This window comes from Alternaria incomplexa (genome assembly GCF_024043165.1).
Source record: "Alternaria incomplexa strain BMP 0042 chromosome Unknown scaffold_4, whole genome shotgun sequence".
Taxonomy (NCBI): domain Eukaryota; kingdom Fungi; phylum Ascomycota; class Dothideomycetes; order Pleosporales; family Pleosporaceae; genus Alternaria; species Alternaria incomplexa.
This window is the reverse complement of record NW_026249853.1, coordinates 980,937-1,001,399: the sequence shown is the minus strand read 5'-3', so window position 1 is coordinate 1,001,399 and position 20,463 is coordinate 980,937. Positions and strand designations below refer to the sequence as shown.

The 20,463-nt window shown below is 53.7% G+C and overlaps 10 protein-coding genes across 10 annotated transcripts; 5 read left to right on the top strand and 5 right to left on the bottom strand.

Annotated features, from left to right (window-relative positions):
- Positions 1–1,351: 1,351 nt before the first annotated feature.
- Positions 1,352–3,037, top strand: J4E90_003530 (uncharacterized protein; the record flags this gene model as incomplete). Its single annotated transcript, XM_051433099.1, has 1 exon — positions 1,352–3,037. One exon carries the CDS (start codon positions 1,352–1,354, stop codon positions 3,035–3,037), a length of 1,686 nt encoding a protein of 561 aa, XP_051292997.1.
- Positions 3,038–4,585: 1,548 nt separating this feature from the next.
- J4E90_003529 (uncharacterized protein) lies at positions 4,586–5,363 on the top strand (the record flags this gene model as incomplete). The annotated part of the gene is made up of 4 exons (XM_051433098.1): positions 4,586–4,795; positions 4,856–4,936; positions 4,987–5,038; positions 5,089–5,363. 4 exons carry the CDS (start codon positions 4,586–4,588, stop codon positions 5,361–5,363), a joined length of 618 nt encoding a protein of 205 aa, XP_051292996.1.
- Positions 5,364–5,445: 82 nt separating this feature from the next.
- On the bottom strand, positions 5,446–6,735 carry J4E90_003528 (uncharacterized protein; the record flags this gene model as incomplete). The annotated part of the gene is made up of 1 exon (XM_051433097.1): positions 5,446–6,735. The coding sequence occupies one exon, from the start codon at positions 6,733–6,735 to the stop codon at positions 5,446–5,448; it is 1,290 nt and encodes a 429-aa protein (XP_051292995.1).
- Positions 6,736–7,225: 490 nt separating this feature from the next.
- J4E90_003527 (uncharacterized protein) lies at positions 7,226–7,861 on the top strand (the record flags this gene model as incomplete). The annotated part of the gene is made up of 2 exons (XM_051433096.1): positions 7,226–7,255; positions 7,322–7,861. The coding sequence occupies 2 exons, from the start codon at positions 7,226–7,228 to the stop codon at positions 7,859–7,861; spliced, it is 570 nt and encodes a 189-aa protein (XP_051292994.1).
- A 421-nt stretch (positions 7,862–8,282) lies between these two features.
- J4E90_003526 (uncharacterized protein) lies at positions 8,283–9,608 on the bottom strand (the record flags this gene model as incomplete). The annotated part of the gene is made up of 1 exon (XM_051433095.1): positions 8,283–9,608. One exon carries the CDS (start codon positions 9,606–9,608, stop codon positions 8,283–8,285), a length of 1,326 nt encoding a protein of 441 aa, XP_051292993.1.
- Positions 9,609–10,088: 480 nt separating this feature from the next.
- J4E90_003525 (putative secondary metabolism biosynthetic enzyme) lies at positions 10,089–11,227 on the top strand (the record flags this gene model as incomplete). Its single annotated transcript, XM_051433094.1, has 3 exons — positions 10,089–10,141; positions 10,206–10,616; positions 10,690–11,227. The coding sequence occupies 3 exons, from the start codon at positions 10,089–10,091 to the stop codon at positions 11,225–11,227; spliced, it is 1,002 nt and encodes a 333-aa protein (XP_051292992.1).
- A 29-nt stretch (positions 11,228–11,256) lies between these two features.
- On the bottom strand, positions 11,257–12,441 carry J4E90_003524 (uncharacterized protein; the record flags this gene model as incomplete). Its single annotated transcript, XM_051433093.1, has 1 exon — positions 11,257–12,441. The coding sequence occupies one exon, from the start codon at positions 12,439–12,441 to the stop codon at positions 11,257–11,259; it is 1,185 nt and encodes a 394-aa protein (XP_051292991.1).
- A 594-nt stretch (positions 12,442–13,035) lies between these two features.
- J4E90_003523 (uncharacterized protein) lies at positions 13,036–14,355 on the bottom strand (the record flags this gene model as incomplete). The annotated part of the gene is made up of 1 exon (XM_051433092.1): positions 13,036–14,355. The coding sequence occupies one exon, from the start codon at positions 14,353–14,355 to the stop codon at positions 13,036–13,038; it is 1,320 nt and encodes a 439-aa protein (XP_051292990.1).
- A 275-nt stretch (positions 14,356–14,630) lies between these two features.
- Positions 14,631–15,055, bottom strand: J4E90_003522 (uncharacterized protein; the record flags this gene model as incomplete). Its single annotated transcript, XM_051433091.1, has 1 exon — positions 14,631–15,055. A coding segment is annotated over one exon (425 nt), but the record flags the coding sequence as incomplete, so codon positions are not given.
- A 1,618-nt stretch (positions 15,056–16,673) lies between these two features.
- J4E90_003521 (uncharacterized protein) lies at positions 16,674–17,816 on the top strand (the record flags this gene model as incomplete). The annotated part of the gene is made up of 2 exons (XM_051433090.1): positions 16,674–17,229; positions 17,467–17,816. 2 exons carry the CDS (start codon positions 16,674–16,676, stop codon positions 17,814–17,816), a joined length of 906 nt encoding a protein of 301 aa, XP_051292988.1.
- Between the last annotated feature and the right edge of the window lie 2,647 nt (positions 17,817–20,463).

Genomic DNA, 20,463 nt, shown 5'->3' with positions numbered 1-20,463 from the left:
ACACGCGATACTGGAAGCACTCTTTCTGCCTTGCCTTGCGGCGGCCATTAGACTGAAGCCACAGATTACTTCAACAAATATGTGTGGAATTACATGACAATCGATCGTAAACCATTGATATGTGTCGTGGGGCCATGGATGAGGGGCAGAAGGATAGCGTAGGAAAAAGACGGGTGAGCACACCTATGATTGGACAAAGGCAGTAAAGAAGCATGGTGCATGGCCGAAGCAATGGGCGAATGAACGTCTCCGCACCTCTCACAGGTGCACAAGATGGGTTTCTTCAGACCCTTGGGCAGCGGCGCTGAGTATGTGCCATGGAGGGACAGACTGACTGTACTCGACGAAACTTGCTTTTGGCCCGGGGTGTGTACCGGCATGCCGAGTCTAGGCGCAAGGCACAGTGATTGGCAGAAAAGGCCGATGGTGCACGTCTGCCTGATAGACGATGGGACGGATAAGCAGCTTGGACGGGTGACGATGGGTTGGGCTCAACACAACGGACGTGCAATGTCAGCATGCCTTGGTTGCTGGCCCGCAGATAGGGGCCCGTGGATGAACGATAGTTCCGTGGATCGAGCGGTGCATCTTGGGGCCGATCTCTCTCGCCCAGGCCGCGACGACGATGGGGGAGAGGCTAAAGTCAGCCCTGGCTATACTCGAGGCCGCTAAGAGCCGGAGGGCCAACAAGACGGCAAGCAGCCCAACGAGACGAGTCCCGCCGTGGGAATCGAGCAGGCTGGTGTAGCGCAGCGCGTCGTCAAGTGGTCGAGATGGGGTACCTGTGTGACGGGTGAATCCAGGACTCGCACAGTAATCAAATTAGCTCCGACGCGCCTTCCCTGGGCGCATCACCAAGTGGGCAGTCGCGCCCCCGTCAACGCTATCCTGAGGGTTTCACTTGCACTTCTGCCGCCTCTCCTCCCCTCCCATAGCCGCCCCATTGCTTGCGCCTGCCCACTGCCTCTGCCTTGAATGATGAAGTGCTAGGCTGCCGCTATCGCCCTTCCGCCTCTGCTGCATTGCATCCCCCGCTGGCTGCGATTCCTGCCCTGCCGCCCATTGGCTTGACTCTTGCGTGTGCCAGAGCCTCGACAGCGCGCATCGCCCAGGCCCGCCGCCCGCCCACGCTCACGCCCTCGACCGCCGTGCCCTGCCTGCCACTTCCACTGCCCCCGACACCCACCACCTGCCCAGGACCCGCTGCCGCTGCCGCCGTCGCCAACACCATCACTGCCGCCATCCTCACCATCGTCGCCATCTTGACCGCCGCCGACGCGCAATTCTTCTGCGCCGCCGCGTCCTTTGTCGCAGCCACACCCGCCGCACCGCCGTCAAGACAAAGGCCGCCATGGCCGCCCGGCCGAGTCCCAGCAGCACAAGCCCCTCGAACCTGTCCAACAGCCCCTTCCCCCACGGCTCTCACGGCTCTCACAGTAGCTCCACCTCGTCGTCGCCGCCCAAGCCCTTTGCATCGCACAACACCATGACGGCCGACGTCTTCGCACCGCACATGTACGCTATGCCGGGAGCCGTCGGAGAGCGCAGGCCCCTCGACAAGAGCCCCGCGAACCACGCGCGCTACTCCATCCTGTTGCGCAAACTCCCGAGCAGCAGCGATCGCGACGCCGTACGCAACATCCTGCTGTTCGCCAAGGACCTGATCGACTGCGAGATGCTTCCACCGTCCAGACATGCCGACGACAAGGGCTTCGCATCTGCCATTGCGCATTTCCAGACGCTCGACGGCGCGAAAGAAGCGCGTCACCTCCTCGACGGGAAGCGCAATGCAACCAACGATGCGACGCTGGTCGTCGAGCTGACGCAGGACGCATCGCCTGGCGCAATCGGCTCGCGCCGCAACACAGTCGACAGCACGCCGGCGCGACAACCGTCTGGCACAAGCGCCATGACCGGCGCGACAATCAACGCCCGGCAGTCATCGCGATACAACGGCACCTTCCAAAACATGGAGAACATGTCCCCACCCAACGGGACCCCAGGTCTTGGCAACGGAGAGTTCCCGGTCACCAACCTTTTCTCGCCGACATCCCCCGTCAACACCTCCTTCACGAGCCGCAATCTGGGCAAGTCGGTCATCAATGAAGACGCCGACGACGACGATGGCCTGCTTAACGAGTCGATTGGATATGCCACGGGTGGCCCGCCAATGCACTCCAGCATGCAGCGTCGCGCTACCAACCCCCATACCCCTTCCATTCCCATACAGCGCTTCGGATCTCTTTCTCTAAACACAAACGGAGTGACGAATGCCACGTCCCCGCCTCTATCCAACTTTGCTTCTCCACGTTCTGGATCCAACATGCAGTCGCCCGGCCCAGCCTTGTCTGCCTTGTCACCACACAGCATTCCCTCCGCATTGAGCAGCGGACCCAATACAGGCTACCAGCAGTATACGCAGCATTTCGCACGGCCAACTTATCCCCCAGTAAACCCCGCTGATCAAAACCCACCATGCAACACTCTTTACGTGGGCAATCTTCCCATGGACACGTCAGAAGATGAGCTCAAAGCTGTCTTCTCCAAGCAACGTGGGTACAAGCGACTCTGTTTCCGCACCAAGCAGAATGGACCCATGTGTTTTGTCGAATTCGAAGACACATCCTTTGCTACCAAGGCTCTGAATGAGCTCTATGGATACATGCTCCACAACAGCGTCAAGGGCGGCATCCGACTGAGCTTCTCTAAGAATCCCTTGGGCGTACGTAGTGGCCAGAATTTCGTCATGGGCCCGCAGTCTGCCATTGCTCCTTCCACACCTCTTTCGGGTTTCGGTAGCAGTGCCGCAGGCCCGCCTGGCTTTTCCACGGCTACCGGCCCACCGCCTGGCTTGTCAGTACCTCCGGGCTTGTCCACCACAGTACACTCAAACAACAGCTCTGGCTTTGGCATGTATTCCAATGGTGGTTTTGGCATGGGCCACAACGACATGGCAGGTGCTATGCGCCAGCCTCTTGCGTCCAGTGGTGCTGGGAACGGCTTCTCAGGCTATTCCACTTACATGATGGGGCGCTAGAGACACCAACAGACATTTGTTATGCCATTATGAGTCATGATTGAGGAGTTGAGGGTGCTCATCGAGGAGCGTTTGCATGTTCGGTCTTCATTTATTGTTGCCACTATATCCTGTCCTTTCAATCATGGCAAGGTGTTGAGTCGTTTGGGTTGTATTTGGCTTCATTAACGCACGGGCATGGGTACTGGCGCGGGGTGTCCAGGGCTATCATGCCCAGTGGGTGTGGCTCTCTTTGCAGCATACAGCGATGATTCCCCCTTGTGCGATTTGCTTGTTTTATCATTGTACCGGAGTATGGAGAACGGTCTTTTTTTTTCGTTGCAATAGTACGCATTGCCTTGGCCTTGCGCCTACCTTCGCCCCTTGTTACCTTGGATCTTCTTGAGGAGCTGGACGTATCTTGGAGTATGGCGAGGAGTTAAACATGTCCTTTTCCCCTCACGTGCCAAGAACTGCATGTAAGACTTGTCGCTACTATTATGAATCCCTAAAACGCGTGCATTGCTAGCTTTGTTCTTCTGAGTATGATAGTGAGGCGATTATTGTATTGCTGTGGCTTGCCGTGGGTTCTTTCCAAGTCATGAACCGTAATCAATTTCGGAGCTCCTTGCACTAGGTACATTCATCAGCTGAGTTCCGTGGCATATTGCTGTCACAGCAGGTGCTTTCTCTTCTCTGCGCGTCTACCTGGGCGTCGATACCACAGCCTCGTAACCTTCAATAATGTTTCGTTCCTGCTTATGCGCAAGATTTGTTAGTAAAAACAAAGTACCCCGGTAGTAATCTGTAAGACTCAGTTTGAAAGGTCGAAGCAAGATTTGACGATGCTGTGTGTCGATAGCTATGCATTGTTGTGCCCAGATACTTGGGTAACAGCAAATCTATCCAACCAGTGTTTCGCCGCTCCTCTATGAGAGTAAAGAAGATAACTCTGTCATCCTACCTCGCTTTCGGTTACGAAAGATCCATTTAGACGCGGAATGTTCAGGGGATGTTTGTAGAACGTCTTCAATTGGGCGAGGGCCACGATCTGACTGAAGCCCCACGCGCGGAATCATTGCGCAGCGCCAAGCGCGGCTGACTGATCGATTGCAAATCCTCCGGTACCACGGACTCCCGCACCCGGCATACCGTTAGCTACAGATTTCACTGTAAGGTCGATCTTCAGGAGTCAAAGGTTATCATGATCAAGCAGCTTTCTCAGCATTGGCATTAAGTCCGGAGTCCCGTTGTTGTGATCACGTCATGCCTACCTTTGCCCCGCGCTCGTTGTTGACAGGACTGGTAACGGGCCTATTCCTCGCCTTGTTATTGCAGCATGTGGTGCCTGCTTTGAAACTGCCGACCTACCATAGTCACGACGCGTCTGTAACATCTACACCGCTATACCTATCCGAGTCGATGGCGCAGGTTGTGAGAAATAGCCTCCGCGCCGCTAGGCATCGTGCGTGGGTCGGCGGTGGATACAAAAGCGCATCGTCGCTGCTCTCTCCATCTCCAACATCTGCTCTTCGCATCCATCCAGCCTCTCCAACTACATCACGCACCATGTCTACCCAGAAGTCTTTCTTCGACGCTGTTATTGAGCGTCGCACATACTACCAGCTCAACAAGGAGTCGCCCATCTCCGACAAGCAGATCACTGATATTGCTGAGAAGGCTCTTCTTCATGTCCCTTCATCCTTCAACTCTCAGAGCACCCGTCTGGTCGTTCTTCTGAACAACGACCATGAGAAGTTCTGGGACTTTGTCCTTGAGGTTCGTACTATCTGGAGGACTCCATGCGAGGTGTAGAGTGTTGTACTTAATACAGACTAGGTCCTGAAACCCCTCACTCCTGAGGAGCAATTCCCCAAGACTGAGCAGAAGATTGGAGGATTCAAGGCGGCGAAGGGAACAGTAAGTGCATATATCGTATTATCAGACACCATCTAACAAGATGCCCTCAGATTCTCTGCTACGAAGACCCCGAGCCAGTTGAGGGTCTCCGCAAGGCCTTCCGTAAGTGATCTCGATTATCCACCTAGCTCTCATGCTCACATCCATCGCAGCTCTCTATGCCCACCACTTTGGCGACTGGTCTGAACACACGAACGCCATGCACCAATACGCTCTCTGGGTCGCCTTGGAAGCCGAGGGCCTTGGTGCCAACCTGCAACACTACAACCCCATCATCGACCAAAAGGCTGCTCAGGAATGGAGCATTCCCCTAGAGTGGAAGCTTAGGGGTCAGCTGGTCTTCGGTGGACGCGCAGGCGAGCCCGGCGAGAAGAAGTTCCAGGAAGTGCAAGGCAAGAGACTGTTTGTGCACGGAGCGAAGGAGTAGATGCGAGTACTGAGTACGGCAACGCAATAGAAACAAGTCCCATCGCTTTCACCTATGAAAAGACGCCGAAGTTCTCAGTATATCATTTCCTTTCCGACACTATCTTCCGGTCGATCCCAAAATGCTTGTCTAGGAACAAGAAGCTTCTCTGGGCTAACAAAGGCCAGGCTCCAATGCTAGCCGACAACCCGCCATCTGCTGGCTCCGCCGGAGTCCAGAGTTCCTTACTTCCTTCCGGCACCTTGGTGAGTAGCTTGTGGATTTTGACTGCCCCACTTTCTGCGGAAGAGTACATCTCGGCACCCCCACCCGGTCCCGTAAGAAGTACAGGACACGTGACCCTGTTCAGGATCTTTCCATCTTTCTTGGTGTCCAAAGAGAAGTCCTCGAGGCGTCGCAGCATCATACCGGGCGAATCAACACCCATGCTACTCACACCTAAGCCTAACTCCCATCGTATCTGGAAACTCCACCAGCTCTGCAGACTCGCGATCAAGTTGAACATTTCCTTGGTGACCCAACCGCCCTTCCATAGGCTGACGAAGGATTGCGGCACTCGCGTCATCGCAAGATCGAACATGCTGGAGAACGGATCAATGGACACGCAGGCTTTGACACGGGAGTCGGTGGCTGCGCGCAGAGCAAAGTAGCCCCCAGTGACAGCGCCCGCAACAGCAATCCTATTCAGATCCAACTGCAACTCCGGCTGCGATCGAGCCAAATCCTCAAGGAACCCCAACACCTTGTCTGCGACGACCTCAAAGTCAGGCCGAAGAGGAACCCCCGACTTCTTCAACAGCAAACCCTGCCCCGGGCCTTCTAGTAGAAGCACGGCATAGCCCAGCTGCGGGCCCGAGTAACCGAACAGGAAATGCAGCTCTTCTTTTGTAGAATCAGCACCGCTGAAGTACAGCAGAAGTGGTATTTTGCCCGGCAGTCTCGCCTCTGGAGGAGGAAGGTACAAGTACGCCGGCATACTAACCCCGTTCTCATACGGAACATCCACCAACCTAACCGCCCCATCCATAAACGCCGTTGCTCTTACAAACGCCCCAACCGACCTCTCCGACAACGGTACAACTCTCGGGTCATCATTGAGAAACAGGTACGAAGCTGCGCGGAAATAGTTCGACGCGCGCAGGTACCCGTTCTTCGCCATGGCGCTTAGCCCGTTCTTAGCAGCATTCTCTGCGATTTCTTCAGCCCGCTCTCCTTGTTCTTTCCACGCCGAGTGCCAGGATTCTGGATCGTTTTTCTTGATTTTGGAGGTGGCGGTCAGGAACTCGGCTGTGTCGCAGCCGCCGGCTGAGGTGCTGCCGAGGAGACGGGTCAGCTCGAAGTCGAGGATGAGGTTGTTGAAGAATTTGAACATGGTGGGTTTTGCGCGAGATTGATGCGCGCTGTTTTGGGTTCAATCTGTTGGTACTGTGGACCTGTGTGATACTAGCAGATGATGAATTTGGTCGCTTCTCTGTTTGACAAACTGAAGCGCCCTGTCGAAGTATCCGCAGGTACTTTTTTCGCAACGATTTGGTGGGCCTCGAACTGCCTCGGTGCCTCAGCTCCACACCCGATTGGTTTCGATCTTTTTTGCAAGTTCCGATTCGGTGCTGACACGCCACTACTGAGTTCGTTGTGCTGCCTGTCGTGCATTGCCGAATTCGGGACTTTTGCAACCGGCACTTTACATGTCCGGCCAGTCCCTTCACGCTGCGGACATGGCAAACATGTCGACGAACTTTCGGTATTACCTCTGATCTCTCCATTCTTGGTCCTTATTGCCAGTTTCTTCATTCCACCGGCCCAGTCGAATCAAACGAGCTCATACCCAAACGAAGATGGCTGCCCCTCCAGAAGTCACAATGCATGACCTCACAGGTTCCTGGTTGCTAGTAAGTCACTCCAGACACTCTCTGAGTCGTCTCCCCAATCCGTCCAACCACCGCTAACAACCGCAGAACAAAACCTTATCCGACTCGCTCGACCCCGCCTTCGTCTTCCAAGGCATCCCATGGATAATCCGCAAAGTAATCAGCCTTGCCACGCTATCCATGAAAATCGCCCACTCGGTCGACGAAGCCGGCATCCCAACCATGATCTTCACCCAAGCCGCCTCCGTCGCAATCGCCGGACTGAGCGAAGAGACGGAGACGCGATGGCTAGACGGACGAGAAAAACTCCATTCTTCGTCCTTGTTCGGCACATCTTCTGCTCGGACTCGGATGATCTGTCTTGATACTGCTACAGGGTATGATGGGAAACCGCTGGACGCGGAGTTGACGAAGGATTCTCTACGGGAGGGGAAGAAGGGCGAGGAGGAACATCTGTTTGATCTTGTTGTGCATCAGACTAAGGGGTGGGTTATGGAACAGATATGGGGGTTTGGTATGCTGAATGGAGAGAGGAGGCTTTTGAGGGTTATGGGACTGAAGAAAGGGGGTCAGGCGGTTTATTGCATGGCTTGGTATGATTGGAAGGGGAGAGATGGTGGTAATTGAAAGGCTCTGTTGCCTTCACCCAGTCGCAAGTATCTAGATACTCAAAGCCGTTGTTCTATACTTCTAAGGTTCTTGACTATCAAACTATTTGTGACTATGCGACCTACATGCGACCAGTGTGCGTTACAAAGGTCTCAGTGTGTCAAGCTTTCTCCTAACTTGTATTCGCCATTCAGACCACTGCTGCTCATCATGAGAATATCGCTACAGAAAGGGCCGTGATGCTGCCGAGATACGTCATCATGACGTACCAGATGCGCTAGTGCCCTGTTCCAACAATATGAGATAGCAAAGTGGCATTGAAGCATACTACACTCCATACGGTATATACCCAGCCACCGCATCTAGCATCGCGCGATCATGTTCTCCCAACCTACAGCAATAATCAGTCCATCACCAGTCATCATGTCTCCCAGCTCCCTCACCACGGAGACCAGGCCCTGACAAAGTCAACAGCATAGTCTTTCTTCGTCCCCAAGAACCCTACGCCATACAGGAGCCAAACAACCCACTGAGGAATATACAGCGGAAACTTGGCCTGCTCCGTTAACCCACGCCCTTCATATTGCGGCCCACCAACCTCGCCGCCAACAACACGGTCCGCAAAGTCACTCATACCAAGGCCTTCACCGATGCCCAGCTCAAACCACATCAACATGTGCTGGGTCTCGAACCGCCACTTCTTGTCTCGAGCCGGCGACACAAACTCGAAGACTCCGCCGGTGTTGTTGTCGTGATACGATCCTCCGCATTCGCCACCGCTGTTATACGTGTCTAAGAAGTAGTCCTCGGTCTCGGAGACGTCTCCAACTCGCGTGCCCACTAGAAGCTCGTCGTCGTAGAAAAGAACGGCCGAGGTGAACTTCTTGCCCAGATCTTCTCCTACGCGTGATACCACGTGCCAGTAGGCGATGGTGTAGGGCCCTGCCCAGAGACGTAGAGCTACCCAGCTCTCTGTTAACGGAAGCCAGCCATCTTTGGCCCAGAGACGGGTTGAGCCGCCTCTACCGCTGAATGAAAGCTTCTGTCCAGATCCCAGAACACTGTCCATGACCACTTCGCCACCGGCGACAGGCTGGCTGTAGTAGAGGTCGGGTGAGAGTAGCGCGGCGTCTGCTGCATTCTCGCCCTCTGAACCTGGTGTCGAACCGTCGGCGTGGACTGGGGGTGTGGTGGCTGATAGCTTGTATGTGCCGCGTATGCCTGGCGAATCGAAGACGAGCTTGGAATGTTTGAGGTCCTTGGTGGTATAGAATGAGTATGATTTCCCTGTACTATTCCAGATGCCGTAGGTATAGCCAGGGCAGTCCAGAATGGTGGACTCCTCGAGGTACTCGAGTAGCTTATGATGCTTGCCGTCCCCAGTGTTGGCGAAAAAGTCCACTCGTAGGTTGCCTCTGCCAAAGTAGTGCATCGAATAGTCGCGTGAGAACATTATCGCCAAGAGTGAAACGCCCGTGTGGGACATGCCATCGAATTCCCATTGCTCCCAGTTGGTCTTATTAATGAGTGGGTTGATCTTTATCGAGTTGATGGGATCAGATGGGGATGATGAAAAGTTGTTGGGACCGTCGAGCACTTCGAAAGCTGTGCTCCTGCTAATGGTACAGGACTCGTCGTCCCATTTTGGGTTCAGGTCGTCATCAACGGGAAATTCCGAGGGACCTAGAGGTAGCTGATGCAGGTTTGCGGCGGTGAAAAGACAGAGGAACGACGCAAGGATGAGTGCCGTGAACATCTTCGACATGGTACCGGAGCTGAGCTACTGCCTGATCACTGCGGTGAGTCGGCTGGAACAACGGACTTCGCTCACGTATTACCTTCATTATACGGGTCGAGCATGGGTTCAAGGTGTTTCTCTTTCTCACAGCACTGCAAAAAGTCCCGAAAAGTCCTGGTATACACTTCGCTAGCTCTAGAAAGTCCCGACCTTGCTCTGTCAACTTCCGAACCCCCGAAAAGCACCAATAGCTACCACGTTAGAGTCCCCCCGCCTGAGCTGAGAGGTATGTAGTAAGCTTACTATCAGAGTGAAAAGCAGCGAGCTGCATCTCGGGCACGCCATGAATCCAGGTGACTCGGCATACTAGGATTGCGCTTCTCTACAGAGTACCAAACCATGGCAACATCAATTCTCCCAACGCTGCCCCCATTACGGCAGGCTGTCGTGCAGTCAGCCACGACAGCCGGGTCCTTTGACCTCCGCACTGACCTGCCCATGCCAACCATGTCACCTGACCATGTACTCATCAAGGTGAGTGCAGTGGCAGTCAACCACTGGTGAGTTTTGGCTGTACGCAGTGCATGTGAGACATATACTGACTTCGCACGTCTATCTCTGTAGCGACTACAAAATGCCAGCCCGAATACATTGTCCCAACACGGTCGACGGCTGCGACTTCTCAGGCGTGGTCGTGCGTGTTGGCGACGCTGTTGCCAGTACTCCCGGCGGTCTGGAAATTGGCGATCGCGTTGCTGGCGCTCAGATGGCCTCTCAGGCTCGACGACCCTGGTCCGGTGCCTTCACTGACTACATCGCGGAGAAACCTGACAACCTGTGGCGTGTTCCCGACCACTTCTCTTGGGAGCAGGCGGCTTCGATAGGTTGCGCTGTGGCCAGTAGCGTGGGAATGGCGCTTTGGTGGGAGATGAAGCTGTCTGGAACGCCCGAAGAACCAACGAAAGACCCCAAATTCGTTCTGGTCTATGGTGGATCCACCGCCAGTGGAACCTTTGCCATGCAGCTGTTGAAGATGTGAGTGACCCATTGTTTCCCTTTCGCTACGAAGTGTCGTGAGCGTATGATGATTGATCTAACGTATTCGTAGGTCGGGCTATAGAGTCATCACGACCTGCTCTCCCAAGAACTTCAAGCTTGTGGAAGAATATGGAGCCGAGAAGGCGTTTGACTACCACTCGCCGACGTGTGGGGAAGATATACGAGCATACACCAAGAACTCGCTGGAATATGCACTAGATATCATTACCGAAGCGAGGTCTATCCGCCAGTGCTACGCGGCTATTGGACGTGGTGGTGGTAGATACATCGGTTTTGAGCTTCTGCCGGATGAACTCATGGCCACAATGAGGAAGGCTGTCAAGCCAAGCTGGGTCATGGGTTTAGAAGTGGCCGGATTAGAGTTGGAATTACCAGGAGGATACTATCGCAAGGCAAACCCTGAGCTGCATGACTGGCTTCATGGGTGGATCAAGCGCTTCGCCGCCTTGCTCGACTCCAAAAAATTGAAACCACATCCCATGCAGATCAACCCGGGCGGATTAGCCAAGGTCATTGACGGACTGGGAGTCTTGCAGCGTAAGGAAGTCTCAGCGCAGAAGCTGGTATATCCTTTGTATGACTATTAGATAGTAATGATAGCCCATTCCGACTTGATCTAGTCGTCAAGAAATGTCATTGACTCCTTGATACTGGCTCGTATCGACTCTACGTACGAGCTGCTTCCATGCAGTGACTTGACATCCTCCTGTGCCATAACGGTCCAAAACAGCCGGAGTCGTTGCGCACTGGAGAAGATACCCGAAGCGGCCGCGGTGGATGAGGCAACTGCCTCGCCTGAGAGACAATATTCTGCTGGAATCCCCATGCAACACTCTAGGGTTTGTACCTGGCCCTGAATTGCGTCTAGAATGCCTATAGCATACGCCTTGAGGGGCATGTCTTGAAGCGCAGAGACACCGCCGATGCGGAGTACCGACTTGACCTTGATGGTCTTGTACGACTCTGGCGACACTTGGCAGAGATATTTGTGGATGCGCTGGAATAGGGAGTCGAAGAGCCTCATCAACGCAAGGTAGCTAGACAGAATTAGGAGTAGGGTTTCCGTGTTTAGTGTATGTTCGGTCTGCATGTGTAGCTGCCTCGCTGGTGTGAGGTTTTGGATAATCCCGGTGAACTCTTTGGTGCATGTCAGGAGTAAAGCTGCTGGATTCTCGACATCTCTTCCCGCAGCCTCATCCTTGCAACGCTGTTGAACTTTGGAAGCATTTGAGTAGTATGTGTCAATTGTCGCGATGCGCTGGTCTATCTCCTCTCGGAACATTACTAGAGAGCTTGCGGCGGTGGAGAATTGCGGTAGTGGCGTTGGGTCGGAAATCTCCCCACAACTAAGTAGCGGGCCAGTATTCGAATCAAGACCCGTGCTAGGAACTCCTTCCATATGAAGCATCATGTCGAATTCATCGTTTGCACCTGGAAGTCCCTGAAACTGCGATGAAGTGCCAAGCTGATCCGCTAGGGAGACGCTGTCTGCCCCCGACATGGGACTATGATCCATCGAAGAGGGATAAGAGTCGAAGAAAGCGGAGATGTCGCCCGTCGCACCCCAGAAATCTGGTAATGGCTCATGAGCAGTGGGGTCTCTTGGCGAAGGGAGGTGCATGGCGGAATCATTCGCTTGTGTAGGCGTGGGAACCATTGATGTCGCAGTTGCATGAGCGTTTTCGTGGTTGACATCTCGCAACGTCGACGGGCGTTGGGCTCTGGGCGAGGCGACGGCATGACGCTGCTTGGGCGGTCTTCCAGGGTGACCGGCGGCGCCTGTTACGCATTGCGCGCCCATGTAGCAGCAGCGAGCGCACGCCGCCGTGCTGTCTTGGGCTCGAAGGCATCGAACCCGCTTTGCCCTGCACTGGTCGCAGGCGGAGCGGCGAACTGCGGACTTGTGCATAGTTGGTGTAGTGCTTAGATAGGCGCGGAAATGGGAATGCAACCCAACCGAGTTAAAGGAGATATTTCGTATGATTTGACCAGGCACGGCTGACTGTTGTTGCGTGAATTAGTCACGTGGGGAAACCCCCCGAGGAGGGTTTGTGATTAGCCAATCAGCAACGATTGTCCCACTTTAAACCCGGGCCATGTCGAGGTGCGTGTGAAGGAGCGTAGTAGCCGTCCTTTGGAGTTCACGGTGGCACGCGATGCATTCTGCCTCGTGTACTTTGATTTGAAGCTCTGGAACTCTGTATATCAGATAATCGTTGTTAATAGCACATAGTTGAGTTGTGGATTTAAATGTTCATTCCGCTAGGAAAGACTCTATGTATGCGGTGGCTTGCATCGAAGCAGGGAAGTTTCCCGCAATCTTCGATACCTGTAGCTAGTGCTGGGTTGGCCTTGGTCTATCAAATCCTATTCTGTTGGCATTCAGGTAATAGAATCACGATGCTGGAGCCTCAGCCTTTGTTGCACCTTTCGCTTCCTCCTCGGTGGGCTTGTCTTTACTGTCTGTCATGCCAAATTCAGTGTCGTTCTCCCTTCTAAGCGGTACTTGCTTCAGCAAAGCAGCAGCAATGAAGCCTACTCCACCAAAGGCGATGGCAACCTGCCAGGATCGCTGGAGCGCGGTGCTCTGTACAGATATTACTTGCGCACGCACCTGAGCGGACAGTGTGTCAAGGAAGTCGAGCTCGGCTGCCGCGTATGCGCCGCCCGTCATAAACTGAGCAGCTACCATCTTGTCGCTGATGGCACCTGAGCGAGCCAGCTGCGCAGCGCGGTTGGTGTAGGTGGTACCGGCGATGGCCACGCCCCACAAAACGCCGAAGCTTCGCATGAAGCCCCACGTGGCCGTCGCTACTGCTGTATCCTTGTCGCTCAGAGAGGCTAGTAGCGCGGGGAGCATGGCCCCCATGCCGAAGCCCGCGCCAAAGGATTCAATCACCTGGAAGCCCACCCACGCGCCTGCACTCGACCTCTCATCCAGGAGCGTGAATACGCCAAACCCGATGACGATTAAGGCGAAGGAAGTGGCGAGAATGGGCTTGTAGCGACCGAACTTGCTGAGTAGCAACCCGCCGCCGATAGCGCCTGGGAGAAGTGCGAGGATGGTGGGAAGAAGATAGATGCCGGCCTTGTATGCATCTACTGCGAGAACGCCTTGGAAGTATACTGGGAGGAAGTAAAGCGCCCACATAGTGACAATACCGTGGAGAAAGGCGAGGAGGAAGACGATGAGGCTCATAGAGTTGCCGAAGAGATGGAGTGGCATGATGGGATTTGGCGTCAGGCGAGCATTGCCTTCAAGTACGATGAAGCCCCCCAACGTGGCCAACCCAAGCAAGAGCGGTACGAGGACTTGGTAAGATGACCATGGATATTTTCCTCCTGCCCAGCTAACGGCAAGTAGGACCGGGGCACAACCACTGACGAAAAGTGCGTTGCCCAGCCAGTCGAGGCTCGAAGCCTTGGTGGCCCAAGTCTGAGATTTGTCGTATTTGACCTTCAGAAAGGCGAATAGCAGTACGACCGCAACGCCGCCGATGGGAAGAGCCATGTAGAAAGCCCAGCGCCAGGTGCTGTAACTCACGAGCAGTCCGCCAAAGAAAGGACCAAGAGCAGCACCGAGACCGACCATGCCAAACACGGCGCCCATGTAGGTTCCCCTCTCTCGAAGCGGTACTAAGTCGCAGATGATAATCTCACAGAGGACGGCGACTCCTGCTGCTCCAATCCCCTGTACCACTCGACCGCCGATCATTTGGGATATGTTGGTCGCTCTGCGCATTCATCTTCTCATCAGCAAAGACTTCGAGCTTGACACGAAGAAATTGGATCGCGAGTCGGATTTCAAGGGTGTGATAACTTACCCGCCACAAACGCCACTCCCTATCATGAAGACGACCGCTGATATGATCATGGGCCACCGACGACCGAATACATTGGCGAGCTGTCCATACATGGGCATCAAAGAGGTCCTATCTGAATCAGTTACGGGTTCGTCGCTCAGGCACAAGGCTCTCTGGGGCAGAAGCCTTACATGGTCAAGAAGTATGCATTAGAAACCCAGATGAATTCTTCGCCCCCACCCAGATCGGCGACGAGAGATGGCATAACCGTCGAGGTAACTGTGGCCTCCAAAGCCGTGAGAAGGCTCACTAGTGAGAGGACGACCATGATGGCCCAGAATCTTGGACCTTTCTGGAACTTTGGCGGGTTCTTTTCCGTTGTCGCATCCTGGGCATCGACCGAAGCTTCATTTGACTCCGAGTTCGGAGCGGCTGGGTTTTGCTGTGTCATCTCACAGAACAGGAAGGACGGCTGGAAGGATCGTTTGACCTTTTGGGCGATAGGCTGACCGTGTGGTTGGTACCAGGTTTGTAGTACGATGATGCGCAGGCAATGGGCTGTGTTGAAACCTTGGTACAGGAAGTTGATGGAACGTCCGGAAGTATTCGCACCTTTGGTTGCATGTGAGGAACTGTCTGTGACTACGTATTCAAGGCTGCAAGAAGCCTGGCCATCACCGCGGAGGGTTTTACTGGGTGGGCCATAGTCAACCTCGCAGGGTTTTGCGATCCTCCGCGGCTAGATGTTGGAAGTGGAATTATTTCAGCTCGGTCGACAGGCTTCCTGCAGGTGGCTTGGAAGCTACTGCTTTCAAGTGTGACAAAGCCCCCAAACACATGTTGGTAGACACCTCGCTGCCTTCCACCGGTGTATACATTCCGCACCTTGTTTTGGTTAGCGTTCCGGCAAAAGCGCGGGCACGAAGTAATATTGAGCCACATCTCCAGCCACAGATGGTCACCGCAACACTTTCCGTAAGTATCATATCTAGGTACACCCGCATGTCTCATGTACATATTCAATCCAACGAGCAGATGACGCAATAGATGACGACGGCTGTTAGCGTGACGAAGATAGGATAAAGCCTTAATCAAACCGTCGCGGAGAAGTCCATGTGAGGCCCCCTGGCGTGAGTTCGCAATCAGATCCCCACCCACCTGGGCAGCCCACGGGTGGCTCCTACGGGTGGCCCAACGGCCCGCCGCCGTATCCCGCGTTTGGGGTCGCACTGTAACGCAGGCTTTCAAGGTTGGGTCGCACCTTCGGGTCGTACTGTCACGCCTTCGCTTAATGAACGAATGGTTTGCCATGCGTCCTGCAAGTTCAAAAGTCTCGGCGACCTTGAATCCTTCACGGCAAGTCCCATTACATCCCGCCATTTGGACGAGGAGCCAAACGGGTGTCCTTAGAGACATTGGCTATATCTTCCATCCACTAACACATTGCATTCATGCCACAGCTGCACACCTCAGCTAGCATTCGGCTCCTCCTCGTTCAACGCTCGGGAGAGCAGGTTTCTTGATTGAGTGGTCGTTGGGTCTCCACCACCAACTCTCTGCCTGGCAGCAGCACGCCGCTCTGGGGCCTGCGATAAGAACCTATTCTGCGGGATAAGACAACAATAGAGTCAGTCCTATCATCTTCCTCGTGTTTTACAAGGTTCTCTGCTGTACATCATTAGCCTCACGTAAGCTGGTCATAGCAATATCGCAAGCTTGCCGAGAAGTCTCACTTGCTTCTTTAGCTGAAGACTAGCCTCAATCCATACATTGGGGAGTCACGGCATATAGTTCGCACTATCACCGTCGCTCGTCCTTACCTGTCTAGGTGCTACCGACCTAGCATGTCCTCGCATGATTTACTCGCGGACCTTTCTTTGTTCCCAACATGCCACGTCTAGATTCTTCCAGCTGCTTCTCGGGTTGCAAATCGGGTTCTATTGTGGAGACCCCAAAGAAAGAAAAGTCCCAACAGCTGGCATGTGACAGATGTCGAGGTCAGAAGCTGCGATGCATACGGAGCTCGAATTCCAAGGCCCCTTGTGAGAGGTGCCAGAAAGCCGGTGCAACGTGTATCATCGATACCGGGATACGGATGGGTAGACCGAGACGGGCAGACAAGGAGCAGTCTCGAGAGAGCAGCGACAGTGCTCACGACCCATCCAAACCCACGCGATCATCACCTCTTCCCAACGCTGTATCGCAAACGAGAACCGCTGTCGACTTTACCATGGACAGCGACGCTTGGCTAGTACATGATCTCGACGATACACCGATTGACCCAACGTTACAAAGTGTCACAGTTCAGTACCTGGACCCCTTCGACTTTGCACTCGCTGGGGAAGCCACACTCGAAGACGATTCGATGAATCTACCGACCGAACACTTCCTCCTTCCGACGATGGATCTTTCCACGGGCCAGTCCATTCCAACACTCACGGAAGACGAACGACCTACAATCGATTCTACCGAGCCACTCCACGGACGCGGTTGCTTTTCACCCATGCGCCAAGAGACAATGCAAGAGTTGTCAGACCTGAATATGCAGCTGTCCCGACAATTGGGGGCCGCAACCTCTACAGGGGCCGGGTCAACGAACATCCACTCGGGTTTGGGTCTGACAGCTTTGGCTACACCACCAGAGGAGAACCGTACTCTCTGCGATACTGTCATCTCTATGACGCAAAGCCTTCAAACCTACCACAGGCTGCTCGTCGACATCGTCGGACCCAATCACTCGGCTATCTACGACTCACACGACAATCGCAAGTCTAGCACTGTAGCCAGTAGTTGGCTGAGTCCAATCGAAGGATTGGACGTTGATGAGTCAAGAAGCTACATGTCTGACACGACAGGCCGATCGCCGCTAAAAAGGCGTCGAACAGATAGCAGTGTTGACTTCGCTGTAGTGCACCAGACGTCTCATAGCAGTAGCGTTGACATGCCTACGAGCCTTCTTTTACTCTCCTGCCACGCAAATCTCCTACACCACTGTCGAAATACCTTTTCCGCCATTCGAGCAGCGCTACTCGCCACACGCCGCCAGATCAATCTCTTTACGATCTCGTTTCTCAACATAGTTGACGTCTCCTTGCCTCCCGATCCGGACCTGCAGATCATTGTTCTTATTCAAGCTGTAATTAGAATGGTAGATAGAATTGGCCGTTTACTGGGCTACCCGAATGATCGCGAGGCCGGCTCAGATGGCGATGGATGCGAGAGCGATACTCGCGACAGTGTTATCCCCCGGCACCTCCTCGAGCTGATGCTGAAAAGTGAAGGATGCGGAAATGGCTCGGCAGATAGAGCAGGGACCAAGGCGCTGAAGGAGGAGATTCGCAGACTACATGAGCTTGTGTACAAGCCAGTGTAAAGGATACCGATGTGTGACAATATCGAGCGGTATTGCGAGCAAATAGATCCTCATACATACCGTTAATGAAACGATAGATAAGGTATCACTGCCCTCTGTAAACTTCACAAATTGTATTCTCCGGCACTCAGTCTTGGCAAGATACCCCCACAAATTCTAAGACGCCTTCAGGTGTTACGAATCATTACTGAACATACACCACGCCCGTGAACATGACGCTTCCCAGATTCAAGGGGGTAATTCGAGCCGAATGGGCTTCGGTGGATTTTCTGGGACGTGGTAGCCGAGTGGCGTGATATGCACGCGCTGTCAGACGGTCAGACGTGCCCAGGTGTTCGGGACTTTCCAGTTTTCCCACAACACACGTCCCACACACCTTCGGAAGCAGAAAAACTGATGCAATTGCAGGGATAAATTGCGAGCAACAAGGTGACCTTTCAGCTATCATCTCCAAAGCGTCGCAAATGTCAAGGATTACTTGATTTGGAAGCACGGAAATCAGCTTCTTGAACTCTACCAACATTGAATTCTTACCCACTACCCATCGGCCAGCCATGTCACTCGCGGAGATTGCTCTCCGGCTTCTCCGCCTCAGTCCGGCGCTCGTATCCTCCATGACCCTCATGTTCGCCCTCGACGAGCACCTGATGTTCGGAACTTGGGTGCAGGACCCCATCCGCCCGTTAGCAAACTCTATTCTTCCCGCCTGGTGGACTAGGGGCGGCCTTCGATGGCAGTGGGTGCTGATCGTCTTCTACCCCGTCGGCTACCTTCTCGGCATTCTCAACCTGCTTATACCGGGACATCAGTTCGGCTCGACGACGTGGTATGCATGGGGACTATTCTTCAGTTTAGCTCATATGCTGTTTGCACCAACGGCTCTGAGCCGCATAGCAGCTATCGAGAAAAACATTCCACATGGTAATGTTGTCATCTCCATGGAGTCTTGGCTTCGGATGAATTGGATCAGAGCTTGGACTACAGATCTGCCGGCTTGGTTGTGCTTTATTACTGCTGCGCTTAAAGCGCTGTGATGGATGATTGCAAGCAGATTGACGAGGACGATGTGAGCGACGGGGTCAAAGGGGGCGGGAGTGAGAGGGCGGAGTACGGGTGGGGGCAGTAGATTACAATCTCTAAGCTCGCAATATATGGCCAAGGCGGGTATAAAAAGAAATTTTGAACCACACTCAATGCCCAACAAGGTCCTTTTAGGCGTGCGATATGCTCACGATACGAGCTTTGTAGCGGATGATTGCACACGTTCACGGATATCTAAGGGATGAAGCTTTGATCGTTTGCGCCCCGACCTCAGGACCCACTCACTAGCCTCGCGCTAGCGGACCGTCTGCCGGAGGCTCTTTGATTCGGAGAAACTTTCTTACTAGATGATGAAAGGCTCGTCGCTTTTGGGGATAGGCGGTATACACGATTGGTATACATACAGCTGATATAAGCCAAGAGCTCGTGATTTATTGATAGGATACCCGACAAAGAGAAATATTGCACGCGCACAGCTACATCGATAACGCCAGGTCACCGAAGTGCATGGTACATTGTCCAGCACAATATCCATGGCCCTCATAATACCCCTCTCTACTACTCCAGATACAGCGCAGCGCAGCACATTAACAAAAGAGCAGTGTGCGGAATGAAGCTTTCCTTCAACTGCAAGTCAGAGTAAAGCCCTGTTATAGACAAGACGACGCCCATTGGCAGCCCGATACCACGGAGGCTCGGTACCCAGAGTACGACCGAGAGGAAGGCACTGACGCCGAGCATGAAAGCTTTCAGCTGCTGATCCGAAGGGTTCAGCCACCATGAAAACAGCACTCTATTGTGGTCCGGTAGTCTCTCTTCGAGATTTTTAGAGAAACCAGGCGTGAGCTTCGTGGTCAGGCGCGCTTGCATGGCAATAGCGAGAAAGAAGACTAGCGACTTGCAGATCCAGTCACTTATGACTGGTCCTGACGGCATGTTTTCTGTAGAAAAGCGAAGAAAGCCTTAAAGAGATAAGGTTAGCATGTTGCACACGTTGCCTTTTTTGATGAACGAACTTACTATGCTTGATGCTGGTGTCTTTGCCTGGATGATTCGATGGCCCAACGACTCGATTCGGCCTCGCTGGACTTGGTCACAACTGCGTGCTCGCTTGGATAGGTAGAGATGAACAGGAAGTATGTTTGCGGGTCGTGTTTGACGGTCGAATGGGCATGAGTGTGGAAGAAAGACCTATCCGTCTATATATTGTGTCATCATTTCGGTACTTACGATTTTCCTTCACTACAAGCGGGTGCGGCCTCAGCGCTACTACAGGATAGTACCGATACCGTGGCCCAGCAGACTATTCGGTATTTTTGTTGCCCATATCGAAAGAGAAAAGTACCGACGTTGCATGCTCGGTACTGGCCCGATCAGGCTACAGTTTCATCATAGCATCTTTATCCGCTCCGGATTCTTCCTTTGCACACTGATTTCATGTAAAGGCCCGAATCGCACTGGCTGTTCTTACACGTCTGACACCGACCCCGAAATACATCAGCCTGACAGCAACGACTCCAGATTCTCTCGAATGTTGGTGTTTGCACGAAAAGCCGAAGTCGAGAACGCCACAGGAAAGCTAGGTCAGCCCTGAGTGAGCATTTGT